The following is a 12,072-nucleotide window of genomic DNA, read 5'->3' on the forward strand; positions in this document are numbered from 1 at the left end:
AGAAGGGGGTATGGTGGGTTGACCCCAGTCAGCAGCTAAGGTCCACCCAGCCACTTGCTCCCCTATAGGGGAGAGAAAAGGGGGAGAAAAAGCAAGAAGACTCATTAATAATGACAGTTTAATAGGTGAATGAAAGAGGAAAAAAAAGAGGCGATGCAAAGGCAATCAATTACCACCCACCACGAGTGGACCTGTGCCCAGCCAGTCTCCAAGCAATAGCTACCTCCCAGACCAACACCCCCCAAGCCCACCCTTTTTTGTTGCTGAGTGGGGGTTATATGGCATGGAGTATGCCTTTGCTCACCTTGGGTCAGCTGTGCTGGCTGTGTACCCTTCCAGCTTCTTGGCCACCCCTGGCCTACTTGCAGGGGTCCAGAATGGGGAAAAGGAGAAAAGATGAAGCCTTGGTGCCATGCAGGTACTGCTCAGCAATAGCCAAAGCACTGACTGGTGTGTTACCGGTGCTGTTGTAGTCACAAATCCAAAACACAGCACATGTGGGCTGCTGTGAAGAAAATTAACTCCAACCCAGCCAGACCCAGTACAGGGCAAGGCCAGAAAAACAACTGCTAATGATCATGGATAAATTTAAATTTTTGTGTTCAGGAAAATAAATCTGTGAAGCCTAAGAAATTCTTGTTGAAACACTTGAACCAGTGCCACATAAAATACATGCCATTTATGAGTGGCAGTGTGTGAACTGGAGAAGAGCTTTCCTCTTCCCCATTAGTACTGTTTCATTTCTCAGGCTGGTGGTGCTTACAGACAGCAACCCTTGACATGCACGTGTGTTGGCTGCTTATTTGAGGCTGATCTTCATGTCACTAAACTTCAGCAGTTGGCATGCAGCTTCTGAGTCAAAGCCCCAAGCTTCAGTATAGCCACGTGAATTTGGTGTCTGTGCTGCAGTGGGTCCCAGTGGAGATCTGTCACTGCTATCCAGGGAGTTCAGAGTGGGATTCAGCTGATCAAATGTAGGTGTCTGCCCTTGGGGTGAAAAGCAACTTTCAAGGCTTCCCTCACTTTACAGTTGATGGTGTTCAAGTCACTAGGCACTGAGATTACCAGTTCTAACATCAGGTGCCTGAATCTAAATCCAGATACCAGGCCCAGCCCTGGGGGCTGACATCAGTAGCCTACACATGGAGGAGGTACTGCAGGGTATTTTGGCTTGCTTCCAGAGGGGCCTGGCTCTTCCGTAGGTAGTGCATCATATCTGCCAACGGCATGAGTGTCTTATGTACACGCAGCTGTCTGAAGTGACACTTAGTGTCTGGGCAGCTGAACTGACCCCCCGGTGGAGCCTCAAATACCGTGCAGGTTCTCTTTGTAGTAAGTATAAAGAAATAAGTCCTGTTGTTTAAAATTAATTCAGGTTTCTGTGGCCTGCAAGTACCGGTTTCTCTGCATCCAACATGACAGTTGTCTAGATGCAGAAGTCATCAAAACTGAGACATTTAAATTTAGGTGAAGACTTCTACAAAGTCACTTGCCCTTCTACAACAGGTCCAGTGATTTCTCTGTGTTTCTTTGGTCTTTTTAAACCTTCTGTCTTAGAATATCACCTATTTTTATACATTATTTAACAGCTGGAATACATACGCCCTTTTTATTTGTAAGGCACATTGACATACTTGTCTGTTGCACAGAAACAAGTTGTAAGTATCTGCTTTTCATGACAACTGCTCTTTATGATTTCTGAGTAGGAGTGCTGGCTCTGGTATTTGCCAGATGAAAGTTGAGATGATTCCCTTATTTATAGACAGTAAAGGGAAAAGGGAAGAGGAGACTTCAGACTAATATTCAAAACTCTTCTTTTATGCTGAGTGTGCAGAAGGTTTTGTTATGATATGTGTTTACATTTATTAATGTATTATTTATTATTTTATCATCTTTATAAATTCAGAAATAGCTGCTTTTTTGCATACCAGGGGATAGATAAGCTGTGTCAAGCTACTGGGTCCTTTATGCTTCCAATTTATGTGATCTGGTAGGAGGCCATACCAGTGGAATTATTGGAAGTAAGTGTCAGACACGGGCTTACTCTAGGGGAAATAGTTTGTGGCAGGTTGCTGTCTGGAGCAATACCATTTGAGATAATGGTTCTAGGGGCTACAGAGCCAACTCCCTAGATGACGTGTGTGGGAATGCTTATCAGTATGCAATTTTTAAAATATTTCATACTGTTTATGAAGGTCTAAAATACAAGGAAAAACATGGCAAGAAAATAAAGCAGCTCAAAGAGACACAGAACATTTAATAAAGAATTTTACCCTTGGATAAGCGGTTGTTATAAAGTGATAATTTATCACGATGTTCTTCCTTTCAGCCAAGGAATATTGCAAAGTGATATTTCCCTATGAAGCACAGAATGATGATGAACTCACAATCCGAGAAGGTGATGTCGTCACACTTATCAGTAAGGTAAAAGCAATATTTTCTCCTATAATTGGGGATCTGGTTTTTAAAATCAGCATCACTTAATTGCTGTAAAATCCCTGTTTGTGCTTTTGACAGTGTCCTTCCTAAAACAATGCTAGCTTGACAATGAAACATTACCTAAACTTCAGAGAGCCCTACATCTCCCTTCCTCTTGTGCTTTAGAGCCTTACCTTGATAACGTTAAGAATAGCAGACGTGTACTCTTGAGTTTACAAGTTTATACAATTAATTTTAATTTGAATCTGCTGGCAGATCTACATAAATTGTAGATTGATCCCTGGAACAAACATAAAAGCCTAGAGAACAAACTGGAAGACTCAAGAAAGCAACAGCTTTGAACATCTCTGTTAGATGTGTGAGTGATCTTTCTTGTAGGAATTGTGAATTAGTTTTTTTGGGTTAGATGGAGATAATGTGCCTAAGTTAGCTTAATGAACTAAACACTTACTTAAAATGTAGTCACTCACAGAAAAAGATGATAAAACAGAAAGTAAATTAAATAATTATAGATCTGTGTTCTTTTCTTTAAAATACTTGAAGTGATTCAAGATTAGAAATGAAAAGCTAGTGCCAGGATTTATACTAAATTCTCCAAAAATTATACAGTAAGATGGTGAGGAAATGGTTGGGTTTCTTTTAGGAGAGCTATGTACCATGTTACAAAGAACAGCTTATAGTTTAAGTGCACTTAATTTCCTGCTCTTGTTTAAAGACTTCACAGTTTGCTCAAGTGTTTTTGACTGCTGGACATAAGTATTTGGGGAAAAAAAAGCTACAAACTAGAAAAGGATGTGGATTTTTCCTGATGTAGATGAATTGTAAAGATGTGCACAATAGTGCTGTTGTTGTTTGTGCTTACATGAAAGTAAAAGAATGAATTCTGTAATTAGTAAGTTTCAAATTCTGTAATTGGTATGTTTCATAAGAAATTGTTACTTGACTGAGCAATTTGGCACCTGAGTCGAAAAAAACAAAAACTTTGGGAAGTACACCTGGGGCAGCATTGACTATATACTAAACCATTTGCTATCCTAGAGGACATCTTTGTCCTGACAAATCTATGTGTAACCAAGGAAAAATTAGCAGACATCTGGTAGGAAGAGAATCGGCAAATTTAGAAAATAGTGTACATTAAATATCCTTTGATGACTTGCCCTCAATGACTTTTTTGTTTAGCTTGTCTTGAAAACTGTTTGGCTTTACCTGATTTAGAATGTTCTTGTGTGAGTATTTAACAGTGTCTCTGATCATGGAAATGGCTTTTAAGACATTGCTCCTGTTAGCTTTATGCTTTATTGACCAGGTTGATTTAACTCTCTGAGATGGCTAGACTCCAGGTGGAGCTGTGTTCTTCAGCATACATAGATAAAGAGACAATTACTGTACTAAGGTTTCAGTGTGAGTTTTCATTTGCTTGCTTTTTCCCATTTTCTTCTTCCCGCTGCCTCTGCCCCCACAATGGAGGATATTTGTCTCTTATAACAACTGAGGTGATGATTTCACCGAATTGATCTGTTTTCACAACCATGCAGCGCGAAGTTAGTCAGTATATTCTATAGTATATCCCCCTGACCTCCTACTTTCCAGCTTGATATTTTCTGGATATCACTGCAGATATTTTATTCAGTTTTCTTCTTTTTTTCTGTGGTATGTCACATATCTATGAACAATTACATAAAACCATGCCTCTGGAGAGTGGGGGATCTCAATGCAAAAAGGCTTGGCATTTCTGCACGGATACTTTTTTTTATGCTGTGTCTGAACTAATCTGAATTACTGAAGACGCAGTGATTAAGCAGCAGTCACTCTGCAGATCCTTTTGTGGTTTGCAGACCTCATTGCAGTCAGACTAGTGGGGCTTTTTCATCTGTTTTTAACAAATAGTTTAAAAATCAGGTGATGTGGAGTCAGTGTCCTTGCTGTAGAGTTCTGAAAACAGTGTGGTTTGCTTCATCCTCTACCATGCAATATAGTAGCTTTATTTTAGTCTGAATCTTCTGAAGCAGATGTTGTTATTTTTCTTTTAGTCAGCAAAAACAAAGTCAGCCTCACCTTTCTGCCCACTAATAGCTTCTGCTAGAGAGTTGCCTTTTACCTGGAATTCAAATTGCCATGCTTAGAGAGTCCTTTCCATGACCAATTAGTGATCCATACTAAGAGGAATTAAACGGAAATGTATGGAGTACTTCAGAAACTATTATCATGATTTTGCTTTGCTATCAGATTACAGAGGTTCTTTTAATCTATTTGCAAGAAATTGTTTTGCAGGGTTTGCTTTCTATGCTGGAGAACTTCAAATTTATTCTTCCCAATTACCTAGACCCAAGGAGAGGAGATTGTTACTTTATAAAGACAGAGATGCATGTCCTAGTACTTCCTACAACCACAGATACATTATCATAAAATAATGTACTTTTTTGAAATCACTAAAACCAGAAAGTGATATAAATTCTTGGTATGAAAAGTCCCTCAGTAGGCTATCTATTTTCACACAGTCAGATCTATGGGAATGTTGAAGACTCACAATTTTAACTCGTACTGAATTTGCATTTAATTGAAAACAACAGCACTGGTGAGGTTGTGTGGAAGTGGCTGGAGTGAGCAACACAAGAATGGGGGATGAAGGTGAAATACAAGAATCTTAAAAGCATGAAGATGAGATAGCACTTGATAGGTACTAAGAGGAAGGGGATTATTTTATTTCTATTAATTTTTTATTATTTATTAATTTTTATTTATTAATTAAATGAGTTAAATGGTAAGTTACTAGGAGAACCTGTGTATTTGTGTATGCACATGTGAGAATATGTGTATGAGGAAGCTGTTAATCTGGTATTCATCTTAAAATGTAAAAACTTTATTTTGTGGAAAGAATTACAAAGGAATAGTGTCAGTACATGCAGAATTCAAAATCACCATTTTAAAAATGCCCCTGCAGATAAAAAGGATAAGATTATATCAGGTTTCTCTCTTTTTCAGCTAAATTAGATATAAAGGTCCCTTTTTCAAGATTAACATATATCTGTCAAATAAAGAACAAACCAATACTTTTTTTGTCATGGCCTTTGCAGAAGCTGTTTCAAGTTCTCACTCTGTTTGGATGGATGTTGTGATCTTGACTCAAAAGCTGGTCAGACCTTTCCTATAGGCTTTTATGGTAATGGAATTTGAATATTGTACAGTTTTTATGAAATAGCTAAAGAATACTTTGAATGGATTTACTGAATCACAAGTGACTTCTCTAGTGACTTGGAGAATTTGCTGATAAGTTTTACTTAAACACTCAGGTGAGTCAGTAGAGGCTGGTCATTTACAGGTCAGAATGGAATGTATTTTGGGACATAAAAGGTAAGGTTGGTATTATGCAAGAATGACAGCTAGAAATAATTGCTGATTAAACAGCATATTGAGTCATTTTTTAATTAAATGCATAGGCCTAAATCATGGAAAAGGTACACAAAGGTATAGAGTCCAAACATGTGGTAGTAACAATTGTTTTCTCATAGGTTAAAATTTTTCCCAGTGGGTTTTGCTTTTCCCCAGTGAAGCAAATACCTTTGTAGATACATAGAAAAGGTTTTATTTATTAATTACTGGAAATTAAAGTGGACAAATAGTAGTACTTTAATTACTTCGTGCAAAATATTTAAAGATGAAAGACCAGAAAATATTGCTCAGAATCGTAAGGAAGGTAAAAACTTCATCTTCAAGGCAATAAAACTGTAGACCTGGTACGTTTGCTTTGCAAAAAGAGGTCTAAGAAAAATACTCCTTTGGAAGAAAGAGAACAAAAAGCAAAATACAGTAATTTTACTTGTACAGCTGACTGTTGTGCAATTTGATGATAAGATACATTCATCAACTGAAAAGCTATGAGTGGCAAGAGGCCATGAGATTGACCCTGTAGGTTATCCTTTGTAATGTCAAATATTTGTATTCCTTGGGTAATTTTTTTAGTTGTCTTCAAAATGTTCCTGACAGGATTTGGATAAGGACAAGAACACTGGTAGTGACTGCACTGTGCAGCTGAAAGAGAGTGGCAAACAGATGTTTTATCATGCTTAAATATTGATTTTGGAGATTGTATTTATAATAAATAGAGTTGCTTTTAAAGCAACAGAAAATTCACATGACATCTTCAACTGGCATCTTGAAAACCTTTTAGGATTTTTCATTCCAGCACTTCTAGATGTAGGCTAAAAATAGGCTACTTTCTAGTGTTAATAAGCAGTCTTTATGCAAACACTACAAATTTCTTAGTAGCTCTAATAAATTATGACTAAATGCATAGGATTCTGGAGATTTCACCAGCATACAGAAAATGACCTGTGTGAAGAATTGATAGTAATAGCTAAGTAGTTTCAAGGCAAATACATCAAGCACACACTGGCAGCTGTGCATTCATTTGAAAGCAGTTTTACTTCTGAGAGTGTGAAAGATTTCATTGTACTGTGTCAACCTACCTGAGCTCTAGACAATAAAGACTACTTTGTTGCCAGGAATGAAAACAGTCTGGATAAATAAAATAATTAACTGCTTCAAAAATCATTGCAAATTTGAAAAGCTGACTGTAATAGAAGGGTATCCTCACCTGAACCCTTACTATCAGAGTAGGAGTAGTGGAGGGCAGTATCAGTGGCAATTCCGCTAATTCTGAATTTATAAGATGTTGAAATTAATAGGTATTAATATATCAGATGGAATCATAATCTTGTGCCTTGCTCTCTGCATCCTACCGGGCTTTCTCTCAGCCTCCACCACCTACCTGGATGGCAAAGCCTCTCTTCTCCTGCTACAGGCCAACAGCTGAAGATGTGGCATTGGTGGTAGGAATGTGTTGCACTGAAGTGATGGATGAGTATAATAGGGGGTCCTTTCTGATTTTGCAAAGGAGCTTTCATGAGGAGGCGAGTTTCATGGGGGGCATCCAGCATTCTTGTGGATTCATCAAAACTGAAGGACTAATGAGGTGAAAAAGAAAGTAACAGTGAAGTACAGCCTTCCAAAATCTTGCTGTTGCTTTTCAGATAGAACTGGGAAAATTGATGCATTGGTATCATGAAAGACACAGCAAGGTAATGTCTGTCACTAGTGACTTACATGACAAATTATCTGGTCTAGATATGTAATGACAATCCACATATTTAATGGCAGTCCAATTTGTAGTGCTTAATTCTGCATTGGGGAAAAAAGAGCCATAAACCTAGTTTCTGAAAGTAAGCGTAATGGCAGTCAGTTTTTGCAAAAATAGTATTTGCTGTTCGTGTTATTGTTAGTAATTTACTGGGAGATTTGCAAGTTTTGTCGTTCAAAATGCTGTACATTTAGTGAGTCCCTGCCCAAAACCACTTGCAATCAAGTGGTAAGACAGACAAGTAAGTACAGGTGAGTAGAAGGGTATAAGGAAGCAGTGAGATGCGTTTCAGTCTTGATAGTCACTTTCTTAAAGTCACATTTTCACTATTGTAGGGACACCTTTTTGCATTTGTCCATGTTAGAATATGGGATCTGTCCTTATGTGGAGCACTTAATATTTTCCAATTCTTAGGGTTGTCATCAGACACTTCATTTCACCCTTATTGTATTTATAGACAGTTACCCGACTATGGCCCTTTTGCCAAAACAATTCTCTTGGTTTTCTCTCTTACAACCATCTTTGAATGCTCATCCTGGTGCAGGAGGTAATTGTCCAGAGCACTTTCTTTAGCTGAGCAATTGCCAAGTCGAACTCAGCTGGGTAGGACTGTGAAGGAAAACAGCTGCTCTAATGGATGCAGGAGGCTCCTAAAGGGATGAAATTAGTAAGTGCTATGTACAACAATCTTGCCAGTGAGTTGAGGCCATGAGCAGGGGAAGGAGCAGGGACTGGATGGTGTGATAGAGGAGGATACTACTTGATACTTAATTGAACATTTTGCTAGGTTGTGGTGTCACTAGGGTAGAAACCTGTCTGTTGCCTGCATTTGTTTCTATGGGGCTTTTATCATTGCTGATTTTTTCCGTGTGCTTTTAATTGCAAACAGCACACACATATTGTAGAACCGTTGGTTATAGAAGTAGGTGGAGGAATTAGAAGACTTTCAGTTTTTCTTTCAGTATGAGCAAATAGGTACATAGTATCAGTCATTTTTCCATATTAAGATGAAATTTTCAGTATTTTCCCCTCTATGGGTAAAAAACCAAAAGAGTGATAATATTTGAGGTCATTAAAAACAAAGCTAATTGGTCAAGAAAACAGAAATTTGCAAAGCAGAAGTATGGTAGCTTAAGGTTGTCTCTTTTGAAAGAAGGGAAGAAGTTAATCTTATTACATGGTAGTCATTCAGGTAATTTTGTTTTTCCTTGATTGACAGCTAAAAGCTTTTATTTCATTTTTAGAAATTAATTTACTAATCCAACAATACAAAAAAAAATAAGTTATGTAGGGGAAGATACAATCTGGTTTAATAAAATATAAAAATCGCTTTCTGTCAGAGCAACGCAGTGAATTTTTGTTGACACTAAATATTTGGTCATGCAGATGCCACTGTTTGGGGTTTTAATACAAGATATTTTGAGCATTTGTAACTTCTGCAACAATCTCACAAACAGAAACTGAAAGGATCAAATAATGTCTAGTTTTAAGAAAGCTTTTGTTACAGCTTTAAGAAAGCTTTTATGATGTTTTGTGTTTAAAGAGTAGCATGTAAGCAATAAAGGCACTTACTGCTTGCCTTTGGAAATAAATAGGTATTTCCCTTAGAGAGAACGGTACCATAAATTGTCTTGGTGCATGCCCTTTTCTCTCCTGCGATAACCATGAATTATTCAACACGTCTTTGGCCAGATCTAATAGCCGTACCTAATTTGCTTTCTGTGTTCCTTGACCCCTACGCTGTGCTTAGCACCAGTTTTTCCCCCAAGACATCCCACCTCCTTAGCTGATTGAGAAACCTGCTCATACCAAAGTTGCTGATTTCATACAAGAAACTGTTTTGCGAAGTGATCGTGCCAAGGGTACAGTTTTACGTGGTTGATGGTAGGTGGCTGCTGAAGGGGACAGTTTTGCTCCTGCCCTTTTGCGTTGCTTCTGGCAACATTGGCCACAGGATGCGCAAGGCCGTGTGAGCAGGAAAGGGTGACAGGAGGAGCAGGATTGCTGAGAGCCTGGCTTAGCAGTAGGGTCATTTTGACCTGACCTGAAAGGTTCCTTTGAAGGTTTTCACCTAAGGGGAATGAGAAGGTTTGGATTTTTGCTGGGTTTGAAGCCACAGTGCCATGTGGGATGGTAGACAAGAGTATGTCCTGCAGAATGAGAGAACTTTTTTACATGCTTCTAATGTGTGTGGCAAGTGCATGGGTTAAAACTTGTGTCATTGCATAGAAGCATGAGTGTTTCCTCATATGAGTGATACAAAGCAGTTATATAAAACTTGTGGGGACGCTGATGATCAAATAAATAAATATGTTCATTTTCTAAAATTATTTGATACACTCAGTAAGTTATAGGGAAAACAGATTGTGAGTAATTGTCCTCTAGTTTTTCTTCTTGCCTGAACCTTATCCTTGGCCAAGACTTCTGTTTATAGTATTTTAACACTTGTATCTTGCAGCATTACTCAGCTGCTGCGATTAGCAATGGGGCATTAAGTAAGGTCTGTGTAGAGATAAAGCTTGACTATGTTTAATAAGGTACCAGGTGCAGCTTGCATTTCACTGGTATCTTTAGAAACATTACTGAAACACTACTGTTTGTGCTGAATGCTTAAATAAACTGTGAAGCCTAAGATCAGTACAGGGGAAAAGGGAGCAGTCAGCACTTGAATATTCTTCCTGTCAGTATATTTATAATACTTTTAAAGTATGCACCGAAGTTCTCTTTTCCTCGTGTTGTTATCCCTGATTGCAGTGCTAAAGCAGTGCCTTCAGAGGAAGGGATTCTTTTGTTCCTGGGAAATCCCAAATTTGAATTTTGATAAATGGAAGTTCATGCCAAGTTATGTAGGTGAAGTGGTAGCATCCCCCATGCATGCAATGCTTCAACAATTACATCATTTGAAAAGAGCTGAGTTTATTTGTAAGTATGTTTAAGACAGCCAGAATAATCTAAAAAGTTGACATATTTTAAGATAAAAAAGGAAAGAATTTTTTTGTGCCCAGTGCTTACAAAAGATATGTCTGAAATGCTGAGGCATCTGGAAAACTGTGATTATTGCTCACAGTGTGGGCTTTAGACTCACTGCTTAGCTTCATCCTTCCTTTTATCCTGAATGTTGGGTTCACCTGCTGGTTTGATGGTATTATAAGATGGTATACCCTTTTCAGGGTCAGGAGAACTATTTAAAGGAAAAGTAAAAATACACATATAGTATCAAGTAATTACCAATTGTAATTAGGACCCTGGTCTTAAGATGTCTGTGATCTAACTTGTAATAGCATTAAATAATCCTTCAAATGGTTTGTTCTATGTTTTTATAATTTTTCTAAATAAAAAAAAATCATGTAAATATTATATCTTGGTTTATCAGAAGCATAAATTATGCCTGTTCCTAGCACCACCTTTCATGTTTGTGTTAGCTAATTTAGTTTTGAGTATTAGAGTGCTAGAGTTTTATGACGTGGAACATATTTATTTCTCCATGATATTCTGCTGACTGAACATTGCAAGTGAACTGAATCCCCAGAAGAGATTGTTTTGTTCAATGAGCAACATGATTATTCCTGTTTGTACAAATATTTCATCAAAGCATTTCAGCTTCATTACTGATTATAAACCATTTAGTCACAGAGTGTGAAGTCAAAAGGTTAGATCTAGCCTGAAACAGATTTAACAGACAAAATATATCTGGTCTGCTAGATCCTCTGCTCTAACATCCTGAGTATTGCAGGTTGTTCATTATTCTCAACCAGTTTCTTTTTTGCAGGGCCCAGTAAATCGGGCCAGTTCTTGGAACAGACTGTGTCTTCTGGAGAGGTATCTTTTTGTTGTGCCTTCCAGTAAAAACCATGGTTGGGAAAGGGTAGCGTAACCACAGCTGAAATACTGTCTAATTTCTGACAGTCTCTTCCATTTCCTTCCATACAGTGTTGACATAGCAAATTCTCGGTAGACCCCTGGAGCCTATGGATAAAGGAAATTTACCTGTTTGACTTCTAAAGCTTTAAAAGAGGCAGCGGGTGTTGGTTCCACCAAATGTAAGGTTCCGTATGGCTTGAGTATGATAGTTGATGAGAGCTGGGAAGAAATCCATGCAGGATTTGGGGCTTCTGGGACATAGGCTGCGGACCTGAGCAGGACAAATCCCTTGGTTAGGGGCCAAAAAGAGCTAGTCTGGGAGGTTTCCTCTCATACTTTTCTTTCAGTATTTCATAATCTATGAGTGTTTGCAAGAAAGTGTATGTAAAGGTGTTCTCCAGGACTGCCTCAGAAGATTTAATTTATTGTCTGTTGGTCTCTTTTATCTAAATCACCTTGGATTAGGTATTTGTTGAGAGATTCATTCTGCCTTAATGCCAGATTTTAAAACTGTGTTTCTGCTGAGGAGTACTTGATTACTAACCAGATGCTTTAAATCTTAATGATTTTCTTCAAAAGTATTTTAACAAATTTTGCACTATACTGTAAGGTCTCAATCCCAGTAACGGAGCTTA

At 38.0% G+C, this 12,072-nt stretch overlaps 1 protein-coding gene across 6 annotated transcripts in view; it reads left to right on the forward strand.

The window, feature by feature from the left end:
• Nucleotides 1-12,072, forward strand: part of SH3KBP1 (SH3 domain containing kinase binding protein 1) — a 231,559-nt gene that overhangs the window by 173,236 nt on the left and 46,251 nt on the right. For all 6 annotated transcript variants that reach the window (XM_055701190.1, XM_055701191.1, XM_027810860.2 and 3 more), the window contains one exon: nucleotides 2,330-2,424. In XM_055701190.1, coding sequence (XP_055557165.1) covers nucleotides 2,330-2,424 — 95 coding nt within the window. The remainder of the gene's footprint in view (nucleotides 1-2,329; nucleotides 2,425-12,072) is intronic.

This window comes from Falco cherrug, chromosome 2 (assembly GCF_023634085.1).
Source record: "Falco cherrug isolate bFalChe1 chromosome 2, bFalChe1.pri, whole genome shotgun sequence".
Classification (NCBI taxonomy): domain Eukaryota; kingdom Metazoa; phylum Chordata; class Aves; order Falconiformes; family Falconidae; genus Falco; species Falco cherrug.